The sequence below is a fragment of the Schistocerca americana genome, chromosome 1, assembly GCF_021461395.2.
Source record: "Schistocerca americana isolate TAMUIC-IGC-003095 chromosome 1, iqSchAmer2.1, whole genome shotgun sequence".
Lineage (NCBI taxonomy): Eukaryota > Metazoa > Arthropoda > Insecta > Orthoptera > Acrididae > Schistocerca > Schistocerca americana.
The window spans coordinates 1076230363-1076251208 of record NC_060119.1 but is presented as its reverse complement, the minus strand read 5'-3'; the positions used below and the strand labels follow the sequence as shown (position 1 = coordinate 1076251208).

The following is a 20846-nucleotide window of genomic DNA, read 5'->3' as shown; positions in this document are numbered from 1 at the left end:
AGATTTGTGATAAGTCAACATGTACAGAAATGAAGATCAGTCATTGCCCAGGTAAGCCCGTTTGCTTTTGACTAATATAGAGAACACCTTAGCAGCATGACTCATCATCATTATACATCTTCATAATTCTGGAAGAAATGCACTCACACTTATCTTTGCGCCAATACTGTGAAAATACAATGTTGTCTTTGTGACGTGTGTCCCTCTCCTCCTCCCTCTACGTAAAGAAACAGTACAGGTCAGTCCTTCTATGAATCCACCTGACCTACGCATAAGTCATCCCTACTATTGGTCTGCCTATCCTTTGCTCTCCAGTATATATGGTGCAAATAATCCCTTCCATCGATTCACCAGACCAAAGACTAGACCACCCCTCCTACATGTCCACCCATCCTTAATGTCTCCCATACATAAAACTGGATCCACTCCACTTTAAAATTTGAAATTGTATGCACAGCTTATGACCCTTACTTTGATAATTTCCAACATCAAAGTTTCTCAGTAGCTTAGTGACTTTAACCTGTCTATTTAAAACAAAATTTTCCTGCCTCCTACATTCATACCATTTCTTTATGCTTCTTGAATTGCTGTAGCTCACATGTATGTTATCCAAGTGTTTCTCAACAAGTCTTCACTTACATGTACTTGTCTTTAAGAGCTGTTCATCAAGACATCATTACTTGTTACTAGATTATAATATTGTTCCTTGTTCCTTATTACTCACATAGTTGCATCAAACTTACTTCAAAAAGAAAAAAAATGGAAAAATTCAGGCAAGTGTACCTTTTATCTGTTATTTTTCCCTTTCAAATATATAGACAAATATTAGCAACAGATATTACAGTGTGGATACTTATATCCTGTTAAGAGCATGTCTTTGTTGGCTGTTATTTTATTTAATCTTTTTTATTATTGTAACATACAAACCATTTACTTAATTGCTCTTAAGATTTGCATTCTTGGGTTAAAACACATAATACACTGATGGAAAAAATCCCAGTACCAATAAATAATGAATGCATAGTAATGAAATTTCAGGAATACATTTGTCTAGGTAACATATTTAAGCGATTAACATTGCAAGATGTAAGCGCCAGAAAAACCATTGCAACTGTGAAACGCTGCTACATTAATAAATGGTGTAGCTGTCAGAATGTTGAATCTAAGCATGAAAATGTGTATGCATTGTGTCATACAGGTTCTGGATGTAAATTTGAGGGATGAAGTCTCATGCCTGTTGCACATGGTTGGCCAATACAGGGACGGTTATGGCTGGTTGTGGATGATTCTACAGCTGTCTACTGATGTCCCATACAAGCTCGACTGGAGACAGATCCGATGATCAAGCAGGCCAAGACAACATGTCGACACTCAGTAGGGCATATTGGGTTATAACAGCCTAGTATGTGGGTGAGCATTATCCTGTCAGAAAGCTCCCCCTGGAATACTGTTCATAAATTGCAGCACAACAGATGGAATCATTGGACTGATGTGCAAATTTGCTGTCAAGGTGGGAGGAAAAATGTGAAAATGCTCCTGCTGTCATACAAAATCGGATCCCAGACCATTACTCCAGATGTAGGTACAGTGTCTAGGCTCCAGACAGACTGGTCACAAGTGCTCACCTGGCCTCCTCCTGACCATCACATGGCCATCACTAACACCAAGGCAGAACCGGCTTTTGTCAGAAAACACAACAAACCTCCACTCTACCCTCCAATGAACTCTCACTTTATGACACTGAAATCGCAAATGGTGTTGGTCTGAGTCAGTGGAGTGCACGCTACATGGCTTCTGGCTCGGGTAGCTGTCTTGAAATAACTGACATGTAACAATTTGTTCAGTCACTGTGCCAACTGCTGCTAGAATTGCTGCTGCAGGTGCAGCACAATATGGCAGTAACATCCAGCTTCACCACATACCCTATTACCATGCACAGTGAGCTATTGATAATGGGATCTTCATCATCTTAAAGGCATTTCTTCTAGCACCCACCACTATGTTCATTCTGAAAGGTATCTAATGCTCAAGACCATTACAGTGCTTATATAAAGCAAATCTGATTTGCGTCCTCATAGTGGTGCTACTAAGCTATTAGCACTACTTTTATGCAACTGGTGTGAAATCTGAATATACATCATCTTTCAGGTATAACACACCTACCAACTTTCATCTATCTCGCACACCTCTTTCTGGGTGTTGTGATTTTTTCCCCATCGTGTATATTCACAATTATTGTGGTTTTCTTATATTCACACAAACCCTTCAAGTCCTAGTGCTTTCTTCTGAGATAACAAAAGTTTTTTCTTAGATTAATTTTGCTCCTCATCTGTTAAACAAGGCATCCACATTTTCTTATCAGTGATAACTCTAATGCCATCTATCGTGATCTCAGCAAAACAGTTCATGTTCCTTGCCATTCCATTTTCATGTACTTGTTAGTGTATAACTTTCCATTTGTTGTGGTATTGTTGGCACCCTTCCTTCTCACATCATTCAACTGACATTACTGACAAATGCATCTTAACATAATACCCACAACCTTCTTGTCCATGCATTAAAAAATATCATTGTCTATGTCAATATGTCTTTTGTGTGTTACCCCATTCCATCCTTGGTATTACATGTGAAACAGGTTATATTTGTCACAATATGGAATGGATAAATGAAGGGTTTCAGTGATAGAAATGTATGAATCTGGAAAGAAGGAAGAAGGAACCAGAACTCCTGTTGGAGAAAAATGAAAGGAAAATATAAGAATGCATATGTTAGGATTGAAGAAATAAAGAAGACAAGATTCCCAAAGACAGGCTCCCATACCAACCTCTACCCCAAGGTACCCTTCCTGATGGGTTCCTCACCGAGATGCCGTGTGACAAAATGCAGTTGGCATGCTCTACAGAATGGATCGTAACTACACCCCCATGAGTAGCTAGTAGAGATTGATAGCTACATGCTAGTCAACATGTCTGTATGCAATGGCCCCTCACAATATTTCACCACTGTGAAACGTATATATTGGACTGCAAGGCCCTCTGTACGTAACAGTTTGCATTACATGTTTAGCACCTTATATGACCAAATACCCCTATGAAAGATATACAAAACCGAATGACTGTTTATAAGAGAACAGGAAAAGAAGAAAATCCTATGTATAAAATATAAAAAATTACTTTACATGTACTCAAATAGACCTTATAATCATTATTTTCATATTTCATACTCTTTATGTCCAAATAACAGGCTTTCGCTTTTACTTTCATGATGTAAAGTAGACCAGTAACAGAGGGATGTAAAATATAATCAACAGGATAATTAAAGACATATAAATTGCTTCACGGAAAACTTAACATGAAGTAATGAAGCAGCTAACTTGGAACCTGGTGGTCATCGATCTGCCTAATCTGCAAAAATGGCACATTCTCTTGAGGTCTTAAATTTCTTTATTGTATCAATCTCATACAGTCCTATCTCTTGCTCCATTTTAGAGTCTACCAGAAACACTACTTGTGAATGTGGTACACTCATTATTCTAAAAGATCCACAATATCTAGAAATGTTACATCATCTCTTTCTTTACATTTGATCTTTGATGATAATCCTTAGCTAGTACTAATTCATCTGTGTTAAAGAAAGGTGCATTTGCCTTTTCATTATATTTATTCACCCAGAATTCCACTTGCCTATGTAGACTGTCACCTACTATCCTATGTAACTCTTCTAATTCTATGGCCATTTGAATATTTTTAATATAGGTTCTCCAATAAACTTTTTATTCATCACCTCCACTGGTGATAGTCCTGTAGAATTTGTGAGAATTCGTATATTATCATCTAAAACCCAGGAATCCTCTGAGTCCAAGTAGTATATCTTTCAGAACAATGCGTTCTCCATAACTGTCCTATTTCTTTCGTTATCCGTTCACAAGGGTTCAATTGCGGATAGTATTTTGCTACTGTCATATGTTTAACACCCTCCTAAGCTAGAAATTCCTTAAAACTGTTGCTTGTGAATTGTGAGCCATTATATGCTAATAATCTGTGTGGTTTACTTATATCTACAAAGTATTCTCTTAAGCAGTTTATTACTACCGAGCAAGGTGGCGCAGTGGTTAGCACACAGTACTCGCATTCGGGAGGACGACGGTTCAATCCCGTCTCCGGCCATTCTGATTTAGGTTTTCCGTGATTTCCCTAAATCGTTTCAGGCAAATGCTGGGATGGTTCCTTTGAAAGGGCACGGCCGATTTCCTTCCCAATCCTTCCCTAACCCGAGCTTGCGCTCCGTCTCTAATGACCTCGTTGTCGACGGGACGTTAAACACTAACCACCACCACCACCAGTTTATTACTCTGGCCACTTTTTCTTGTTTATTTGGATATAGTTTTACATATTTCAACCAAAATTCAATAAGGACAAAAATATATGTTACCCCTCCTCTACCTTGTTTTAATTGGCCAAAAAATTCTGCTGCACTAAGATCATGCAAAGCTTTAGGAATTATGAGCTACAATTTGTAAGATAGTTTAATATTATGCTCCTCAAATTTTTGGCATACCTCACGTGTTCTTCATGTGCTCCTTACATTTCTATTTAGATTTTTGATTCATAGATTTGATATATTTACGTATTCCAAAATGCAAATTCCTTTGTGTATGAGCCATAGGAAATCGTTTGCTACTGTTTGTGGAATACATAACTTCCACTTGACTTTGCTCTCCCATTAATTCCTAAATAGAGCATCTTTGATTATTGACCATATAGAATTTTCTTCTAATAATGGTATTGTCTGTTCACATCATTGTCATTTTTCCTGAAAATAGTCACTAACCTTTACATCTTGTTTTATTAATAATGCTAACATCTTACCTCATCACAGGTAGAAATTACAGCTAAGAATTTCATAGAAAAAAATGAATATTTTATACACTTAATCTCTATGTGATACTCCTGAAGGAATGCATTAATCTGTTATCACATTAATCTCCTATGTAGCAATCTACTTTCAATACTATGATCTTAGAACCCCAAATTAGCATCTGAATCTTTTGTTTGCTCTATATAGCAACCTGTTCTCTATGGTTGTATATTTGAGTTCACATCTATTTAAGACTTGTACTAGCAAAAGCTGTGGTTTTATGTTCCCCCATCTTACGATCCTATTCATATTGGAACAGTTCACAAGCTACTGAAGTATAAGAAGCTATTTCATCAGATAATAATTGGGAATTCTGCTAACATGATAGACATTTTAACCATCAGTAATATTGAAAGAAATGTTTCCAATCAGATTTTGTATCTATAAATTCAAGATCTACCATAAACAACTAACTCAATGATAAAAAAGGGGCAAAGGAATAACGAACAAAAGACCAAAGTTTTGAAGTTACTATCTATATTACATTTAATAATGTATTAATTGTAATTGGTGCCCATTTGTTGACAATCACAAAACTTACTTTTCTTTATTGGTCCAGTGACTGTGTCTTTAATGAGATCAACCAAGGCACATATTAGATCCAAGACCTTGAAGATAAAACATAAGGCCTGTCCTACATACACAATTGAGCAAAGCCAAGAGAAAAGAGGTCCAAGTGCAGCCACACAGTCAGAAATGGCTGGCTCAAATACACGCATGCAGCGTTCAAATGGGGTTCCAAGTTCCTTATTGCAGATGTTGATAATACTACCTAACCAGCTTGCAGCACTCTTGATGACTTGCACTACAACAAGTTATGAAAGTTAAAATAACTTGAACCAATATATTTATAAATACACTCCTGGAAATGGAAAAAAGAACACATTGACACCGGTGTGTCAGACCCACCATACTTGCTCCGGACACTGCGAGAGGGCTGTACAAGCAATGATCACACGCACGGCACAGCGGACACACCAGGAACCGCGGTGTTGGCCGTCGAATGGCGCTAGCTGCGCAGCATTTGTGCACCGCCGCCGTCAGTGTCAGCCAGTTTGCCGTGGCATACGGAGCTCCATCGCAGTCTTTAACACTGGTAGCATGCCGCGACAGCGTGGACGTGAACCTTATGTGCAGTTGACGGACTTTGAGCGAGGGCGTATAGTGGGCATGCGGGAGGCCCGGTGGACGTACCGCCGAATTGCTCAACACGTGGGGCGTGAGGTCTCCACAGTACATCGATGTTGTCGCCAGTGGTCAGCGGAAGGTGCACGTGCCCGTCGACCTGGGACCGGACCGCAGCGACGCACGGTTGCACGCCAAGACCGTAGGATCCTACGCAGTGCCATAGGGGATCGCACCGCCACTTCCCAGCAAATTAGGGACACTGTTGCTCCTGGGGTATCGGCGAGGACCATTCGCAACCGTCTCCATGAAGCTGGGCTACGGTCCCGCACACCGTTAGGCCGTCTTCCGCTCACGCCCCAACATCGTGCAGCCCGCCTCCAGTGGTGTCGCGACAGGCGTGAATGGAGGGACGAATGGAGACGTGTCGTCTTCAGCGATGAGAGTCGCTTCTGCCTTGGTGCCAATGATGGTCGTATGCATGTTTGGTGCCGTGCAGGTGAGCGCCACAATCAGGACTGCATACGACCGAGGCACACAGGGCCAACACCCGGCATCATGGTGTGGGGAGCGATCTCCTACACTGGCCGTACACCACTGGTGATCGTCGAGGGGACACTGAATAGTGCACGGTGTATCCAAACCGTCATCGAACCCATTGTTCTACCACTCCTAGACCGGCAAGGGAACTTGCTGTTCCAACAGGACAATGCACGTCCGCATGTATCCCGTGCCACCCAACGTGCTCTAGAAAGTGTAAGTCAACTACCCTGGCCAGCAAGATCTCCAGATCTGTCCCCCATTGAGCATGTTTGGGACTGGATGAAGCGTCGTCTCACGCGGTCTGCATGTCCAGCACGAACGCTGGTCCAACTGAGGCGCCAGGTGGAAATGGCATGGCAAGCCGTTCCACAGGACTACATCCAGCATCTCTACGATCGTCTCCATGGGAGAATAGCAGCCTGCATTGCTGCGAAAGGTGGATATACACTGTACTAGTGCCGACATTGTGCATGCTCTGTTGCCTGTGTCTATGTGCCTGTGGTTCTGTCAGTGTGATCATATGATGTATCTGACCCCAGGAATGTGTCAATAAAGTTTCCCCTTCCTGGGACAATGAATTCACGGTGTTCTTATTTCAATTTCCAGGAGTGTAATTTTGTCACTTTAACACATGAAGATTTTAGTAGCACATAATATCAATAATTTAGCAATGACTTATTTCCTACACTAAAATTAATATGAAAAAAATTATCCATTCAGCATATAGCAGGAATAATGAACAGTACAAAGAGACATACAGAAGGCTTGTGACAATGTAGTGCTGTTTTCAATCGTTGTTTTTTGTCAGAGGCACACAGACGCCATGCACTTTTGTGATGCTACAGTCTCCCTTGAGTGAATAAATTTGCCAATGGAGTGGGCAGGGTGAATATTAAAGTTGCACACCTTAGGACAGGTGAGAGGCTTGAAGACGAAGAAACAGCAGAAGATGGGGCTATGAATATGGGAGTAGACACTCCTTCCTCATTTCAGCAGTGCATCAGTTTTCACAGTAATTGTATCAGCTGCAGCAGTACTTGGTATGTAACTAGCATGTAGTTTACTTTTACTTATTATGTGCAAGAGGTAGCAAATATAAAATATGTTCTTGTTTTCATTTTGCTTTAGTGATTTATTTTTTACTTTCTTTGGTTGTTGTGTGTTTTTAAAAGATAGGCTCTAGTGTATAAATTTTGCAGTGTGGCTCCACACCACCACATGTGCCATTGTCACCTAATTTGAACAAATAGGTGACCATTTGAAATGTAGTCCAGTAGATCACCAATCAAGTTTAGCAGCTTCACAAACAGCAGTCACAGTACTTTGTTTGTACAACACATTTGGTTTGCCTTATACATTCTGCCTGACCAAAAATGTGATGCACTCAGATGGGGTGGAAGAAATGAAATGAAACTTCACAAGTTGAGAAGCTATGTAACTTTACTGTAGTGATCATAAAACTGAGTCAAATCTACAAAGAACTTAGCAGCTTGAGCCCACTTTTCAGCACAACACTGTGCCCCCTCTAGCCTAGATGCTTGCACTGATTCAGTTGAGAGGGGTGTCACAAAAGCATTGCAGCCTGTCCTGAAGCAAACTGACTCACAATTGTTGTAATTGGTCCACAATTCTGGCTCTTTGTCGGAGATGTAGTGTGAGTTGGTCCCACACATGTTCTATGGGGGAAAGATCTAGGATTCTTGGTGGCATGTGTGCACTGTCATGCAGACAGTTCATAGAGACATATGCTGTGTGTGGACAAGCATTGTTCTGTTGAAAAGTGGCGACATGACACTGTCAATTGACAGGTAAAGCTTAAGGACACGGGATGTCCATGATGTACAACTGTGCCATCGAAGTTCCCTCAATCACTACCAGCCCTGAGCTGAAGTCATACCCGATATCTTCCCATACCATGACACCAGTGGAAACACCACTGTACCTCTTCAAATCATTGGAAGAATGGAACCTCCTCCCAGATCACATCATACTAGGTGAGATGGTGCAGAACTGCAATCATCACTGGACACAAATGGATGCCATTCATCAGCATTAAAAGAACATGGCACAGAACTTTCATGTAATCTATTCTTGAGTACTGTTCAAATGTTTGGGGACCCCCTACGTTAGATTACAGGAAAGCATTGATGCAATTCAGAGATGTGGTGCTAGATTTGTTACCAGTAGGTTCAGTCAACATGAGAGTATTATGGTGATCCTTCATGAGCTCAAATGGGAACCCCTGGAGAGAAGATGACTTTCTTTTCATGAAGCACTATTGAGAAAATTCAGGGAATGGCACAAGCAGCTGATTGCTGAATCATTATACTGTAGCCAGTGTACATTTTATGTAGGGTCAATGAAGACAAGATACGTGAAATTCATGCTTGCACAGTGGCATATAAGCAGTAATTTTTCCCTTGCCCTAATTATTAACGGAACAGAAAAATGATTAATAGTGGTACAAGGTACCCTCTGATACGCACCATGCAATGGCTTATGAAGAATGTACATAGATGTAGATGGTTCCTGCTCACAGTATTACTCCAAGGACAGCCATCTGTGTCGTGGTGTTAACAACAGAGCCATGTGCAGTGGATTGCTGGCCCACTGCAGTCCACTACAGGCAGGTTGGCCTGTTCCAGGTAGGTTGTCAGCTCACTGGCCCGCCAGCCCACCTCAGTCCAGGTCAGCCCCATGCTGACACCCAGCTGTGGCTAGCATGTTCAGCCATCCAGCTTGCCCATCTGTTGCTTGCAAGCTGCAGCCAGGCCCGGGCTGCAATGTTTGCTCCCTAAGCTACATTTACAGCACTCATATCAACCACATCCTTAAGGGTCACAAAGTTCCACATAACCTACCTAAGTGTGTAGGGCAATCCAAGATTGCAAGATCTATTCTGCTAAAGCATAAACAGTCAGAAGTACTTTTATATTCCAATACAATGGATTTAGTGAAATATAATTAAAAAATGACTATCACAAAACATCACATCTGTAAGAAGCAAGAAGTAGAAATCTGAGAGCTCATTTTTTAGGTTTCCATCCTCAATCGGTAAAATTGGGACCTCTATTTGATCACTTTGTTGTCTGTCTGTCTCTCTGCTATCTGACTGTTAAGAGAACAGCACTTGCAACTGATGGCAGAACGGTTCTACTGATAAATGAAATTCGTGCTTGTATGGGGGCATATCGGCAGTAATTTTTCCCTTTCCCTATTTGGGAATGGAACATGAAAATGATTAGTAGTGGTACAAGGTACCCTCTGATCATGTATGAATCAAGTTGAAATTCACGCACACGCTAGAACCTATGGTCTCTAGGTGCTGTAAAATATCGGACCTTCTATGCCAGTGCAATCAAAAGATACAGCTATTTATGTCACATATTTTGTTGTCTCGCCAGTATTGATATCAATAACAAACAAAAAGCATTGAAATGATTGATTCCCAGGATGGATGAACTATCTATATACATAATTAATTTTGTTCAGAATCCTCAGTGCATGAATGCTACTCGCACTTATCTGGATTTTTCTTGTAAGATTTTTGCACCAGATTAAGCCTGAAAAAAATAATGAAAAATACGTGTAGCTATGATTTTGCATTTGGTGCATATAACACCATATGTTTCTGGAAATGAAATTTAGCTAAGATATTGAACTTTCCTTTAGACTTTCCAGGAGGTCTCTATGTGTTTCTAATCTCAAAAAATTGGAAAATATGTATCATGTTCATTCCTGACCACTCATGCATGAGAATGAAACATTAATAGCATACCTCATATCTCTTAAATTGCTCAAGATATCAAAATGAGATTTTAGCATGTGATAGCACACGATGAGGAGAGTATTTTGCCTTATTGTTAACATATGGATTTTTCTAATCTACATAGATGTAGCCAAAGCTACAGTTTTTATTTACTTATTTTTTTCAATCCAATACTGTCATTTGTAAAAAAAAGTCACTGACCACTAGTGATAAGAGAATCTGATAGCATGAAAATAAATGAAATTTCTTCTCTTATGTCACAGCAAATCAACACAAAAAGGTTTTCTCTATTCTGTAACCCAACCTATCTTTAATAATGACAGCTGGGAATGAAATTTACAGAAGGATTTTCTCTCTACATCTCAGTATCATTTGACATATGAAAAAGTACAGCAAACACTGTACATCTTTCTATTCCTGTCCCTGGATAGAGTGAGGGAGTGAATCTTCTAACTACAAATATCTTTCAATTCATCAGAAATACTGAATTCGGTGAATAGCTGGCAAGATTCTGCAAGTTGTTGATGAGTTCACAGCTTCAGAATTATGAAACAATTTTATTAGGTCAGTTCTACTCTGCAGCAAAAATGCGGAATAGTTCTATCAGAAATAACAAATCTGGTGCCTGTCTGTCTGTGGAAAACAAAGTCACAAAAACATAATATTCATTACTTTATGAACTGCTTGAGACTACTCATTAATGTTAAAATCGATTATAAATATGTATAATCTATCTTTAATAGATCAATAGACAATTAATGAGAAGAAGGTTGGAACAAAAATATAGTATGCTATTTGCTGCAAATTACTTTCATATTTCTCACCTGAAGAAGAGACAGGAAATCCTTTCTTAAGTGTCCATTTCAGTCGCACACTATTAAAAATATGATGTGTTATGATATTCTCCCAAAACTGCAGCATAATTGGCATGTTATTTTTGTCTGAATTGTTAACATTTTCTCATTTGAAGCAGCATCACCAGTTATGAGTAATGCTATGTTTCTCTTTTTGAAAGGTTTAATTTTGCTTCTTTTGCCAAAATGCAGTGTAATTTGGACAAACTTGCCTTGCAATAGCTGTTGTGACATAATTCCAAACAAGCAATTGGTGGCTAGAGAGGTCTATGAAGTCTTTCACAATGGTGTACTTAGGTAAAAAGTACTCTGTTAACATGATGCGGCACATCTGAATAAAACCAAAAGCTTTTGGAAGTGGAGGCTATCATTTAAAGCTTGAGACACTTTCAATCCATAAATCCTCCTGAGGTATATCCTCCGAGTACTTCTTTTCTTTGGCTACCTGAATGTCCTGATGTTGATCCATAATATACACAGTAACGTCCCAGTCTTTTATTTGTGACAGAACAATGTTCACAGTGCATGTACATTTACACTCACAAGGAACCCCTCAAGTGTGAGGTTGCAAAAGGCCAATGATGTTTATGGGATCTGACACCCCATATTTTCTGTACATGAAGTGCAGAAGATACAGGACAAATCATGTTATCCATGACAATACTCTTTTAGAGCAAACTATCCCTTCTGAAAAGTGTGTGACATTGCAATTCGTAGCATCTGGAATCATTGGACACAATTCAGCCTCTGGATGTTTGCATCTTTCATGTCTATATAACATATTATCACACTTCCTGAAGTTATGCCTTAAAGGATAGCCAGTTTCACAGTAAATTCCATGACAGATGGTAAATTCCATGACAGACTGTTTTACATTAGGTTACGTGCCATCACATTCCATAAGTTCTCATCATCCCTTTACACCAATATGATTCCTTTTGCATTAGATACCTCGCTGAAAGTCCTGCATGGTTTGTAATTTCCAAGGAGTTTGTCTTCAATCTTGATGATTTTTTGTGATCACTGTGACATGCCATTTTTCATTTGGTGTTCACAGTGCTGGTGTTTGTGCAAGTTAATGGTTTGTTTGGAACATTTCTTGACTGTTGATGATGTCCATTTTGTGAAGTGCTATACAACATCCCCTAGAAGGTCAATCTCTACAACTCTCAGACGCTCATTTTCTGTCATCCTATTGATGCTCACAGTGAGTCATTAGCAGCTAATATTTTTCCCATCCAATTATTAACACAACTCTTTCAAATGAGTCTTACTAAAGACTGAACTTGCAACCTTGCACTCAAGGGATTACTTGTCAGTGTAGTAGCTCTTGGTAGATAAATTCCACCACACACCAGCCAACTTAAACAATACTAATTAAAAATAATTCACGAAAACTGGTTCTATGTGCTGAATGCTACTGCATACAAAATTGTAATGGTAGCTGTCCTTTTTTTTAATCAATCAGATTTTTCAGCTGACACAGATTAAAAAAATCTGTGAATGTGCTGTATTCTCTGTGGATCAGGGCACACCATTTCCACCAACTTCCTGGGATGATGACTGGAGAACCACATGCTGAACCAAGTAGCAGTTTCACATCACAAGCCTGAGACGTTCTCCTTGTCATTTCTGCCACCCAAGCTCATACAGTCAGTCACAACATGTAAAACATGTTTACGATAACTGTTGGTTTATTTTTCATACACTTAACTTGGATATCCTCAACAACTATGTTTACCAGACCATCACACCTTGTGTTAGGTGCAAATAAAATGAAATACTCGTGGACTCCCACAACTTAATTCTCACAAGGCACTGCAAGAAACTGAATGTTAACAGTTTGTTTTAAGAAAAAAAAAGAAAGAATTCTGATGATCAGTAAATTATATTTCTTCTTAACGTTGACCAAGTCAGTGACAGTTCAAGGTAGTGCACAGGTAAGTGGTCTGCCCATCTGAAGACGAGTGGCATTGTCTCCTTAAGCTTGTGGGTCACTCGGCAAGTGCAGCCTCCAGCGTTGCGATACACAAACTGCTATCTGCTCGGCAGCATGCTGATCAGGTCGAGTACAGCAGAGCCCAGCGTACTGGCCTGGGATAGGCGGGTCCTCGCAAACTGGGCTGTACTGGGCCACAGCCACTAGGGGAGCTGGCCTGTCCAAAGTGGGCCAGCTCTTGTTGTGGTGCATAATGCACGCCTCTAGTTAACACCAGCCTATGCAATGGGCAGTATTTCCATAGTCCAGCTGCTGGTAGAGTGCAACTAATGGTGCAAGATCTCACATGAATGTTGCAGTGTGTCTGTTATTGTTCTTTGATGGCTGGTGCAGATGTGAAAGGTTTATGAGGTGCATGGTGCACAATATAAGCATCGTCTTGACAACAAGTATAATTGCCCTCACTTTCCCAAGCTGTCCAATATCAGGGCACTGTCATATCCGAATGTCCCACAAATGTGGATATTGCATGATCAACCAACCAGACAACTTAAGACCAATGAAACCCTTTTCTAACACTGTCAGATGCTGATAACACTGTGTCAAATGAGAGCACAGCATCTCCACATCCTTCACAGTAATCACTCAACATCTGATACTGTTCATGCCTCTTATATACCCTACAAGTCCTAGCAACAGCACTAAACATGAGCAACACCAATGCACTCTGATGGCTGTTCTGGTTGCTGCAGAGAATTGCAACTCTAATAATTCATATACCTGTTGACGCTATGTATGTGTACAAAATTACATTGACATCTGACTACATCTCCTGGGTGGTTCACCATTTTTGGCAGACAGAGTATTACATGCTGTCAGTTGATCAGATTCTTTCAGATGTGTAACAATGACCATTTCTGAATGCAGTGGCTGCAGCCAGCTCATACTGGTGCCAAAATGATGGTTGGTTGGTTGATTTTGGGGAGGGGAGCAAACAGCGAGGTCATCAGTCCTATCAGATTAAGGAAGGATGGAGAAGGAAGTCAGCCATGCCCTTTCAAATAAACCATCCCAGCATTTGGCTGAAGTCATGATTTAGGGAAATCACCAAAAACCTAAATCAGGATGGCTGGATGAGGGTTTTGAACTGTCGTCCTCCCAATGCAAGTCCAGTGTGCTAACCACTGCACCATCTCGCTAAATGATGCCTGTTACTTAGGTTCATAGGACATCCCCAGCTCCCTTTGGCAGCTAAAGTGCTGAAGAAGTTACCCTCATTCACAAGATTTAAGCACAGTTCATGCTTTTTAGTGCCATCCTCAGGTCCAACTGCAATTTACAGAAAGTTTTGCCATGGCCTCCACGGACAAGAGGACTACTCTTATAGCACCAGGGCAAGATGGACTGAATTGGCTGAATTTCAATGTCCTACCACAACTTTGACTACTTTTTGTAATCCTTCAAAATAAGATATCCTGTACAAAGTTACTCTGGCCATTCCAAAAGTGATATTCTGACACTCATCGTATCAATGAAATAGCTCAGTCTATCCTTATGCAACTTCTAATTAATAGTTCATTTCCCCACATGCCTTATCCTTGTTGGACACCCAGCATAGCCACCATGCTACTAGTTAGCACAATAGGTATGGCTGCATCAAAACCATCACTTTTCCTAGCAACAACAGCTGTTTTGAAATGCTCAAACATATGATTTCATCCTAAGACCCTCCTAGCCTCAATAATCTATTCCTAGGCTCTATAATCTATTGCCTTTCAGTCATAAGGTTTACAATCTATATTGTGTGTAAACAGATACATGAAGAATGAGGTCTAAGTGCTCAGATAATAACTCTGATAAACTGTAGTAATAAAAGTTACACAAATTAAGTATAAGGCTTACACTCTAATTTACATACAAAGCATTCTGGCAATATGTGATATACAGGTACTGCATAATAAGTTCACATAGTAATGCTTAAAATTAACCATAGATCATAAAGTATTCAAAACTGTCAAAAAATTCTGTATCGAAGAGAAAGAGATATCAAAAAGATAAAGTTTTAGCTGTCTTCCTTTTTTTTTTTAATTTATTCATATCCCCAATGACTGATTCGGCATGAAATGGATTTATTTATTCATTTATTTGGTATGCACTTTCCATGGATTCACACACATGAGTAATTTGCTTGGATGTGGAATGTGTCAATACAAATGCAATAAATACTACAGAATTATAATAACATAGTACAATAATAGTAAGCATCAATTTTTCTTATTTATTAACTAGCATTTATCTAGTATTGTAATTCACTGTCTAATATTACCATAGTATTGTATCTTTCATCTAATAACTGAATAACAAGATATACTTTTTTATTCAAGAAGTGCATTAAGGTGTATATAGGAACTTTTAATTATATCTGGAAAATAATTCATCTACAGACTACAGTGGATGGTCAAGCAGGTATGCCTTTAACGTACAACTGAATAGCATTTCATTTTCTCTGCACATTTAAGTGTGTGCCTTTGTCAGAAAATGAGAGTGCACACACTTTCACACAATCACTCAGACACAACCCATGCACACATGACCACTGTCTCCGGTTGCTGCAACGACAGTCTCTAAGAATCAGATCCACACAAACCACTCCTCATGCCTCCCTGCCTCTCGTCGGCAGCTGCTTGGCGAGTGGCAAGAAGTGGTGGCAGCAGTGACTGCAAGCTGAGGGGAATGGTAGGAAGGGGAGAAGCAGTAAGAATGATGGAGCAGGGAAGCAGTGAATGTACTCAGCTGCGCCCAGCCAGTGACACTGCATGACATCTCAGTAAACAAACCATTTCATCTACTGAGACAAAAATGAGATTTTTTCAGTGTTTTGTTTTCAAGTTTCCCTCATATTTCCTGACATGTTTCAAATTCCATGATTTCCAGAACTTGTAGCAACCCTGTACGGAGTGCTGTAAGTCTGGTTTTGTTCTTTTTGTTTGCAACAAAATACTCCTGTTGAACAGTGATAGTCATACTTTCATTAAAATTGATGTCAATTGAAGTTTTTGTGAAGACCATTCTCTTCTACTCTGCTCGTTTTGTACAGTTGACTTCACCATAACCATCAAATACCACAGTACAATTTCTATAATAATGTTTGAGCACATAGGCTATGTACTGATTGCAGAGTGCAGAAATATTGGTGCCCCCATTCCATTTTACACCATGGAGAAAGAAGCCCCATCTACTACGTTGGTGCTGGTTTGTAGGTCCTGAGCTGCATAGTTGTCTTCTGAAAAAGCATTACAGAGAGAAGATTTCTTTCCTTTCCTCTTTCCCCCTTCTTTAAAGAGAGACAATAAGAATGGAGATAGTTCATCTTCCATAAGCTCTGCAACATCCTCATCAGTCTTTTTTGCAATGGCTGTTCTTTGGAAAATTGTCAGAAGGTCCACAGTCACTTTTTCACTGTGCACCTTTACAGTGTAGTTGGTACCATCCAAATACATCACCACATTCTTCTTAGACTGTTTTACATCACCAAAATAACAAACAATATAACTCTGCATGGTTCTGGTGCCAATTTCTAGGGCTTCATAACAATTTATTTTTGAGTTTCAGATTGACTCTGTCAAGAGAGACATTAGTGAATCCATTTTTGGAAAAGGAGGATGGTCACTGAACCACTCATAGATCTTTGTGTGGTCTTGTCCATCCCTAATTTACCGTGAAACCCGGAGATCAACATGCTAGTGCCCACTTGAAAAAGTCACTCCAGTAGCTCCTCTAACGATGAACTGATGGTGGTTGCCCCAGGAGACCCTCCAACCCACTTTGCTAGGACAGAGTTAGTTAAGCCTCTTCCTTGTATCGAACAACCTGAGCATTTAATGGAGTGCATTCTGTTCTATGGTCATGTCTGACCAAACTCCTGCACAAGAAGATGCACTTCTATTTATGATGAAATAACCTTTAGCTGCAAAATCCTTGAACACATCTGGCCAGCTAGTTAATAATGCCATCATATCTTTCACGTAAAGATGGGCACATTTTTCATACTGAAAGTGACCACATGCATGGAAGAATGGTATCACTTTCTGAACACATGCCAAATGGCCATTCCAATCACCACAATGTTCAAAATCTATGAACTTCTTCATTAATGAAACCATTTTAAAATACTGCAACCAAAAATCAGCAGTAGGTAGAGACAAGCCAGCTCACTGTTAAATTTATTTAAAATTAATGCCAAACAATCACCTCCCTCAGTTTTTTATACAGTAAGATCTTCTTTATTGCTGAAAATGCTGACAACACTCTTCTTTTCTTCTCTGAGACACTGGTATCTTCCAGAATTATGCAAGCTAAAACAGCTTGGACAAGTAATCGTCCCCTAACACCTATGCTGTAAGCATGTCCAATTAACATCTTTTCAACAGAATTTACGGCACAAACTAAGCTTAACAGTTCTTTCAGCTCAGACCCTCCATTATGTAACTGATGCACCCCATGAACAACATGAGTGTATGAAATCCTCCGAATCTCATGAATATTATACCACACTGGATTTCTCAAGCCTTTACATACAGTGGCTGGTCGAAGGAACGAAACAAATTGCAGCACCTTGCTGCTGGCTACTGTTAGCAGTGTATTGTAAAGCTGTGTACACTGTGTCGTAGTCATTTGTTGGTGAATTAATGAACAGTAGGAAATTTTCTGCACTTCTTTCAGCATTAACTGTGGTACCAAGAGACGTCATAAATCCCTTCAGCTCAGGAACTGCTGATACTTGTGGAGTGACCTGCGAAGAATGAAGCCATTTAAAACATATCCACAGCATATCTGGCATGGTGGATGTTAATATGTCATATGGAATAGGATTTTTTCACCGAAGTGCAGTCCATGAAGACATGGAGTATACGAGGTACCTTTTCCTCAGCTTCACTACAGAATTTGTCTCAGGGTGGAAAAACAGAAATATCATACGCCACCAGGGACTGAACATCTTATAAGATTATAGTGACAGCTGCCTTTACAATTCTTTTCCTTTCTGCTTGTTCATCTTTGCCCTTTGAAGAATACCATCCACCATTTAAAATGTTTTCATTTAAAATGTTTTCGCCTGAACTACAAAAGCGCATGACAGTTTTTCTGGTGCAGGTTGTGCTGAAAACAGTGTTCCCATATTTTTCTCTCAGTCTGTCTTTGACTGTCTTTATATGAGATAATGTTCCAGAAACTTGCTCCAACAACTTGTCTAAGGTGAACTGGCAGTCATCATTCTCCTCTACGTAACAGAATATTTCCTCCATTGATGCATTAATTTCTTCATCCTCAGGGTGTCCACTCTGTCTAGATTTATGCACTGAACCTGTGAGGAACCTATTGTAGCAATCCTTGAGATACCTTGCATCTTCAGCATACAGATCGCCAACAGAACAGGTATGTCTTTGGATGGTATCTCCCCATTCATCCTTCCTCTCCTGTGCACAAACTAAAATTGTATTATCACAACTGAAGGATCCAACACTGTAAACCTTTCGGTGCCATTTTTTGGGCTTTTTCTTCTGTTTATCAAAAAATTCATCATCAATTGCTTCTTCACGAAACAGACAGTTTTAAAATCAAATTTTGCTTCAGCTGAACGCAATCATTTGACTTCAGCTGATGTTGAAGGCTGTTTCTCTGAAAGAGATTCTCTCACAAATCTTTTAATTGAATCTCCTCTAGTGTACTCTTTCCTGCAAAATGCATGAAAAACACCGCATGTTTTGTTTCTCAAACGTTCAGTTTTCCCATCTTTTCTCAAATAACTGGCATTTAGCAACCCACATAGTTCTTTCCCACCGACATTGCGTAGGTCACTGACAACGTCACACTCACAGATCACACTTCTCTTCAGAAGGAAGAATCAAATGGCGAACTTAACACAATCATTATTTCATCAAGAAGACTCAAATCTGAGAGGAAATGAGGCAGTAACTATTAATTTCATGGACAATAGTGGTAATGGCGGACCAATATGTAAACAAAGCAATGGACAGCAACTGTGTTATGGTGTGGATACAACCACATACAGGGTGCCATGTACATTGAACCATATGGACACACGCAGATGGAGCTGTTTTACTATCAGTGAGTGTTACTGGAAGAGATAACCATGCTGGATTATACTGTGCCAGTTCATAATCTGACATTTCTGCCCACTTTGCATTATACTCTGCGACTGCTGGAGTGATGTGATGTGCGCTCCAATGACTCAACTACAATGATAGTAACTGCACAATCATGTAGAATGTGCATCAGGTGTTCAACCATGTCAGGAATTTTCGTCTTGTGAATCTGACAATTCACTGCCTCTTCAGAGAGTGATTAGTGCTGAAAAATGGAGAGTGCGAATCATTCCAAGGTTATCAGCATTCCAATACAGCCACACACAGACTTGGTTTCAAACAACTGAATTCATTTTACAAAGTTATGGAGTGATGGATGATACACATAAATTTCATAGCAGTGCTGAACAATTACGTCAAACATTCTCATACATTGGCAACATTATTGCCACTCCACCTATTCAAGCAAGTTTGATACAATAAAAAACGCATTACTGTCATGCCTGACACCTAAACAACAAATAGGCAAGTCCTTGTATGAAGTGGATATCAGAAGCACATTACGGAGAATATGGCTACTCAAGATTCTACTGCCTTTGCAAGCTATGCTTATTTCATGAGAGCATGAGGCTATAGACACCAAATTGCAGTAGTCTGTTAGACTCCATGCAGTAATGCAATTACTTAAGAAAGCAGATTCACATGTAAGAAATATTACTGATACTAGGCAGGGAGTCTTGTTACCATAGCAAGAGAGGAGTGGTTCCAGAGAGGCTGGCAACATGCGATGTGAGGAATAATGCGATCCACAGACATGATGTGGAAAACTGATTAAACAAGCTTTAGCAGAAGCAGCGTACTACTCATGATAGAAAACTATTCACCTGAGGTTCTTAGCCTCATGAGGACAGCATATGAACATATCATATAACAGCGGCACATCACTGAAGGACATATGCTGGTTTCATGACAAATTCAGAGCAAAAGCACACGGTGTTTTCCCTTGCAATTTCATGTAATAGCAACAGCAATGAATGACAAAACTCAGCAGACTGCAGCTACAAGGTGTAAAGGCCCAGGACAACAATTCATTTTCTCTGTTTAAGGCCCAAAGGATTTATGTGCCTGATAGGGGGTACGGTTATGGCTTTCTGGTAGACTCTGGTTCTGCAGTAAGCAGCGTACCATGGGAACATTCCCACTAAGACAGAAAACCAAGAAGGACATTACTACTTGCTGTTAATGACACCAGTGCATCACTGTGGAACATGTCATCTCACAATAGATTTTGGATTGCAGTGCACTTTCACATAGAATTTTGTGATAGCAGATATATCTGTGCCAATTACTGGGGCAGATTTCCCTTGCCACCACAAACTTTCACTAGATTTAGCAAAAGGAACGATTAGTTGTTCTGTTACTCGACATTTAGTGCAGAGGCATATGGACAATTTAGGTGCAACAGTTCAGGAAGATAAAAGAAAACTTTTGACAAAAATTGTAATCAATACAGAAGAGATTAGAAGATGTAATAGGGAATTGTCAAGAACAGTTGGACAGCATACACATGGGACTACCAGCCTTGCAGTATCAGA

The 20846-nt window shown here is 39.8% G+C and overlaps 1 protein-coding gene across 1 annotated transcript in view; it reads right to left on the bottom strand.

Moving 5' to 3' along the window:
- LOC124596422 (DC-STAMP domain-containing protein 2) overlaps window positions 1-20846 on the bottom strand; it is a gene marked incomplete at its 5' end in the record, with an annotated part of 246176 nt that overhangs the window by 137455 nt on the left and 87875 nt on the right. The window contains one exon of the mRNA XM_047135557.1: window positions 5459-5722. Within this exon, the coding sequence (XP_046991513.1) occupies window positions 5459-5722 (264 nt within the window). The remainder of the gene's footprint in view (window positions 1-5458; window positions 5723-20846) is intronic.